Raw genomic sequence first — 6,778 nt, 5'->3', positions numbered from 1 at the left:
CTCTGGCACACAGCTTCTAAAACTCTTGTTATTTCCTAACTGGTAAGAGTGATAGGGGCATATTTTGTTATAAACTTGGTTTCTATTCCCAGTTCCTAAAATAGTTCCAGAACCAAAAGTTAAAAAAAATATCTTTTTTATATTCATAACAAGTCCCTATCCACATGAGTTTATTTTAACAAGATGATTTTTGGAAACACCTTAAGGATAAGGGCTGGTGCCAGCAAAGACAACCAAGTGGTCAGAGGGATGGAACTTTCTGCCTCACCTCTAGATCTCCAGGGAAGTGAGAAGGGCTCAAGGTCAAGTTCAATGGCCAATGATTAAATCAATCATGTGTAATGAAGTATCCATAAAAATTCTACCTGAAAAGGCTCTGAGAGCCTGCAGACTGCTAAACACATAGAGAGTGGCATGCTCAGAGAGGGCATGGAAACTCTGTTCCCCTTCCTCTTGACATTCTCTTTGCATCCCTTCCATCTGGGCGTGCTTGAATTGCATCCTTTTATAATAAATGGTTATCTAATAAGTAAACTATTTACTTGAGTTTTGTGAGCATTTTTAGCAAATTATCAAGCCCAAGGAGTGCATTAGGGGAACTTCTAATTTGTAGCTAAGTCGGACAGAAGTTGTAGTTAACCTGGGGACTCACTACTTGCAGTTGGCATCTAAAGTGAGTGATGTCTTCTAGGACTAAGCTCTAAACCCATGAGGTCTGTGCTAATTCCAATTAGTGTCAGAACTGAATTAAATTGTAGTACACCCAGTTGGTATCCATAGAGAACTGAATTGCTTGGTGTAGGAAAAAAACCCATATATCTGGTGTCAGAAATGTGATCTGTAGTTGTAGGTAGAATAGTGTGCATTTCCTTTTTAGAAGGATCTCAGATCTTTATCTGTTAAATATTTTCAATCAGCCCCATCACTTATCACTATTGTGCTTAGTCGCTTAGTCGTGTCTGACTCTTTGCGACTCTATGGACTGTAGCCCACCAGACTCCTCTGTCCATGGGGATTCTCTAGGCAAGTATAGTAGAGTGGGCTGTCATGCCCTCCTTCAGGGGATCTTCCTAACCCAGGGATCAAACCCAGGTCTCCCGCATTGCAGGCAGATTCTTTACCATCTGAGCCACGAGAGAAGCCTTCACTTATAAAGAATACTTGTATGACAGAATGTCAGTACTTTTTTATGACTCCTGATATGCTTCTTTCTTTTGTATTTCATGTGTTTTGCTTATATAGACCCCACCTGAAATTTAGAAATATTTTTTTAAGTTATAAAATATATTTTATTATTCTATTGTTTACACATATTCAATGTAGAAAATTTCAAAAATACTGTTATAAATAGGATAAAATACTTTATTTCTGTCACATAGGACTGGTAATTTCTTAAAATTATATTCATTTATTATTTTGCCTAGCATTATTAATGTATCAGGAAGTTATTTATTATAATCCTTCCAGTTAAATACGAATGCATTTATGTAATGTATATGTGTGGATATATATGAAAGTGAAAGTGTTAATCATTCTTTTTCTAACCTTTATTTTCATAAATTTACAGTTGTTTTTACATTTAATTCTTTAAGCACCTAGATTTTTATACATGTCATGAGGTAGGTAACTTTATTTTCTTACAAACTGGCAGCCAATTGCTTCAAACACCATTTACTGAAGATGCCATACTCTACTTTTACTTCTGCTGTAACCCTGTCTCTGCTGCTGTAACCCTCTTTCATATCATCTATTACTGATGTTTGTGCTGAATATTTATTTCTAACAAATTTCTCTTAATTTTTTTTTCATTTACTTCTTATTCCTAAAGATGAAGCTAAATTTCCACTTCAAGTATGAAACTTACCCCGATGATTAGAGACAAACTAAAGCAATGTAACTTCTAAGCGATTTCACTATAGATTTTCAAATTAACTACTAATTAAAATTCCTGATATCAGCAATAAATTAAACTTGATTGATGCAATCACATAAAGATCTTTTTGTATACCTTTGCACAAATGTACCCTTTAGGTGTAGCAATCTGATCCTTTTCTTAGTTCCATCTATTTATATGCCTTAAAAGTTGCTGTATAAAATATGATAATGCTGATGAAACAGGAAAAAAAAGGAAAAAGAAAACCTCTGGGTTTAGTATTAGTTGTTATTTCTCCCACAGAGTATTTTTAAATAAAGTTTTCAACTTTACTCATAGCTTTCATTTTTCTCTATGAAAATGTTTTCTGAAATAATTAACAGTTTAAGTTCATATCAATTTACTTTTACTCACAAGGAGAAGTTAGACCAAGTCAAGTTTAAAGGATTTATATTCAACAGCCCACCCACTTTTTTGAGATTCCCACGCATAAACAGAGAACTCACATGAAGTCCTTCAGTGAAACTTTCCTGAGAGCAGAGGCATCTATAGGGCTGGCTTGTTGTGTCACAGTGATTGGCATGACCATAGCACTGACATCTGTGGACATGAGCATCGAACAACTCCTTAGAAACACCAACCCAACTGTGAGTATATTTAAAGATCTATGTATGTATCCACTATACGAATTTAACAACAAGAGGCAAAGTCTATTATCCAATACAAAATTCAGGTCCTTTTTAGTCATATGGATAATATTCATAACAGTTTTAAATTAACACTGAAGTATTGGAAGGATTTTCATCAATATCCAAAAGTGAAGTTGATTTCCAAACTCATTCTGAGTGGTTTGTACCAATATTAACCATGTGGCAAACTGTCATGAAAATGCATTTACTGAAACTACCAAAAACAGAATTGAGACTACAAAGTTCAGAATAAACTGAAGAATAAAGTTCACACATTTCAATTGGTCTTTTTCCTCAAAATTAGATGGTGAAAACTTAATAGCTATTTTTTCATTGTGCTACGACTTAACAAATAACATTTATATGTTCATATTCCAGTCTGCTTATGAATATGTGCTTTATTCACAGGATATATCATTCTTCTAGCACAAACCAATTCTAAGTAGAGTCTATATATGCAGCATTTCCATACTAGGGAGTACGCTATCTTGTAGTTTTCCAACTATTCATTTATTTAACTTTGTTCTCTACTAGAGCCAGATATTTATAAATTCCTTAGAGTGTCCTATAATTTTCCTTTATTCCTTTATAAGAAAACAGATATTCCTCATAAAACTGTGAACTTATGGAGATCAAGCTCAGTACTTACAGACTAGCTGGGACTACAGTTGTAACTGCAAATCTAGCTTCTTCTCTCTGATTTCAAGAACACTTGAAAATTATATTCCAGAAAAAAATAAGCAAAATATTTGACAATTCTTTTCTAAGTTGGACTCAGGGTATCATAACTTCTAAACCCAATAGCTTTTGAAAATTGATTTCCTAACAATGTGATATTATGTACATCAAAGACCCACATACAAATCTCCCCCCAAAATCTTAGAATAGGAAATAATGTCAATACATGGAGACTGGAATCTGGTTTTCTCTAAAAGGCTAATGTATTTTTAAATGAGTATGACAAAATTTGTTGGACACGAGATTCATCATGAAAAGCACACTCAGAACCTTGGTCATGAGCCTACCTTCCAGTGATGGTGATTTCATTGACCCCATAGTATCTGTGTCTGGGGCTGACAGGAGTCTCAGTCGTATGGTACTGCCCATGGAAATGAAGTCGTACTTGGGTGGCCTTAACGAACTCTTGAAGTGATGGGGTATTATAGAAATTATTGTATCCAGGACGCTGATTTGGTCCAGGTGTTAGGATGCTAAACGTGACATTCCCACAGGAATATGGAGGAAAACTGTTGATGAAATTTGAAATCATGAAAAGCTATTCATATTTTTTGACAAAGCAGACATTATAACAGTAATAGCTTGAATTCTTCATTCTTGGAGACAAACATTTCATCTATTTTATACACAAGCAATATGAGAGCATCCCAGAAAATATAGTAAAACATTTCCCTGAGGACATAATAAAAATCCTATTAATATATATAACTTGGTAGCTAATCTGAAAATCAATTTTAAAGCACAAGTGAGACTGTAAGCAAGAGATACTCTATAAAGTCTTACGGGAATTTTAAACAGTGTTTAAAACTCAGCTTAAGAAATAGTCTTAGAAAAATCTTCCTCAAGAAAATTGGTGGTAGAGGAAGTCTCTACCAGCTTAACTAGCTTGCATGCAGGTTACTACTGCACATTAGTCTATTCAAATTAACTCCTAACTGCATTCAAAGATAATACTTTAAAAAACATTCATACTTGGGAAGTTGAAGACAGTTGACAGAATCAGAATTTGCCAAATCTCCATTGTTTTTCATTCTGAAAGTGCTGCAATTTCTAGCAAAATATTGCCAATCCTCCCAATCTAGGCTGTCCTCCTTTTTCCTCTGAATCCTTACTGCTGTTGGTTGTGGACTAGAGAACTGAATGATAATATAAAACACCTGAAAATGAATGATAATTGTCATTGAAGTTTTAAGTTTGACCCCATCAGTATAAATCAAACCATGGGAATTTTTATGTTCAAACATAATAGCTTACTTCCTTATAACGACAATTACCAAATATTCATTAGACATCAGAAATTCCATAGCCTACAGTAAAGGCAACACATTCTATAACTGCATATATGTCCCTCTTCTCAAGGATTTTATAAAGTGTAAATTAATACATTTCATATAAAGACATGAACAAAACATTACTTCTAAAAATAATTGTTATATATTTCTTCTTATAGTTATTTACAATAAGGACTACAGTTTACATTAATTTGTGCTACTTAATATTGAAAAGAATGTTTTCATATTTCATATGATTTTGATACAAATCTCTAGAAAATTAGGGCCTGCATATCTTTGATATATTTTTATTTTATAGGTTATGATACACTACTTTGATGAAGTAATGGTCAATTGCCTAATTCAGCTTTCACTTTATAGCTGGTTAAATTGTTTCCCCAAATAGATGTGTTCAAGTACTAACTCTTGATACTTGTGACTGTAACCTTATTTGAAAATACGGTCTTTGCAGGTATAATTAAGGGTCTCAAGGTGAGGTAATCCTGGATGTACAAGGAAGAGGGCCATGAAAAATGGAGGCAGAGATTGGAGTTATGCTGCCATAAACCAAGAAATGCCAGGAGCCACCAGAATCTGAAGAAGGCAAGGAAGGATTCTTCCCTACAGCCTTTAGAGGGAGCATGGCCTTGTCAACATTGATTTCATACTTCTGATATTCAGAACTGTAAGAGAATAAATTTATGATTGCAAAACTATTAAATGTGTGGTAGCTTGTTGAAATATGCAAAGGAAACTAACACGCATCCCACTGTTACGAATTACCTGATACTGTCCATTTTCCAAATCTATGGAAATGGTCACTCCTTGACTAAGCTGGGTCATGTTTGTAAACACACGTGACACCCACGAAGTACCAACGTTGTTATCATTGACAAAAGAAAGAGGATGGGCTTCAGGATTCAGCCGTAACACCCTGTTTTTGGTTGTGTCTTCTGCGTCATTAGGAATGCAGTACCGCTGTTCCAAACGATGGACACGAGGGTGGCTGCCAGGGCAACGGCAATGTGACTGGATATGCAATCTGGGTAGATCTCTGGAGAAAACTTCCTGAATCTCTCTGTAGGAGTCAAGAGGAAGATGGTAAGGACCAGTAACTCAACAGTGACAGGACTTCTAAGAGGTGTTACCAATGACTATCAGTATCACGATGTTTTGATTTGCAGACATTTACCCTTAATAATTTGCTAAACACAACATAAAATCAAAGTCATTCCTAGTCAAACATATGCAATCTCAAAAACTGTATCTCAAAAACAGTGCATTTTTTAAAATGAGGTATAGTTGATTTACAAAGTTGTCAATCGCTGCTGTATCGCAAAGTGATTCAGTTACAAATACTCATACATTGTTTTTAATATTCTTTCCCATTCATAGTTTATAACAGGATATTGAATATAGTACCCTGTGCTGTACAGCAGGACCTTGTTATTTATCCGTTCTAAATATACTAGTTTGCATCTGCTAATCCCAAACTCCCACTGTATCCTCCCTTAAACCCTGCGCCCTTGGCAACCACAAGATACCACAAGTAACCACAAGTCTATTCTCTGTGTAAAATCAGCACATTCTTAAGGGTTAATTGTATACATCAAGAAGCATGCACAAGTCCTTGACTGATAATCAAGATATTTGTTAAAACATAATACTTTATTGTGCCTATTTTTGATTAAAAGAAAGGCAACATTAACTTTAAGATTAACATTAAGATTGTTAAGCTGACTTATCACTATGAGTGAACAATAATGTATTGAAAATAATGAGTTATAGATAGGGTCCCCCGTTCATCCATGGAAAGAATTAAGAAAATCATTTTATCTGCTGCTGTTTTAGGAGAAGGGACTGGGGCCAAACCCATTTGTCAATGGTTTCCTGTGACTCATCAGTACAGATTCTGGCACCCTAAAATGCTTCAATGGCTTCAGATCATATGGCCACTGCCAAGAGTCAAAGAAGAATGCCAATTTCAGGCAGATATATTTAATTTTTCCATTAAGGGCAATATACTGATACAGAGCAAAATCAGTCATTCTATTTATAAGCATTCTCCCACATAATGCCTTTCCAGACATTTCAGATAGGCCAACACCAGCAAGCCAGGTCTAAGTAGAGAGCAAACCAGGTCTAAGTTGAGAGATCAGACTTCTCTCAGACCCCTCTAAGGGCAAATGGAGGAGGCGGGCACCTTT

The 6,778-nt window shown here is 35.1% G+C and overlaps 1 protein-coding gene across 1 annotated transcript in view; it reads right to left on the bottom strand.

The window, feature by feature from the left end:
• Positions 1-6,778, bottom strand: part of USH2A (Usher syndrome 2A (autosomal recessive, mild)) — a 939,168-nt gene that overhangs the window by 834,198 nt on the left and 98,192 nt on the right. The window contains exons 5-8 of the mRNA XM_010853294.1: positions 5,355-5,649; positions 4,273-4,457; positions 3,588-3,809; positions 2,380-2,473 (exon numbers count right to left, since the gene is read on the bottom strand). Coding sequence (XP_010851596.1) covers positions 2,380-2,473; positions 3,588-3,809; positions 4,273-4,457; positions 5,355-5,649 — 796 coding nt within the window. The remainder of the gene's footprint in view (positions 1-2,379; positions 2,474-3,587; positions 3,810-4,272; positions 4,458-5,354; positions 5,650-6,778) is intronic.

This window comes from Bison bison, unplaced genomic scaffold, assembly GCF_000754665.1.
Source record: "Bison bison bison isolate TAMUID 2011002044 unplaced genomic scaffold, Bison_UMD1.0 scf7180017864325, whole genome shotgun sequence".
Classification (NCBI taxonomy): Eukaryota; Metazoa; Chordata; class Mammalia; order Artiodactyla; family Bovidae; genus Bison; species Bison bison.
Note: the sequence above shows the minus strand (reverse complement) of the source record. Positions and strands in the feature narration are given on the sequence as shown.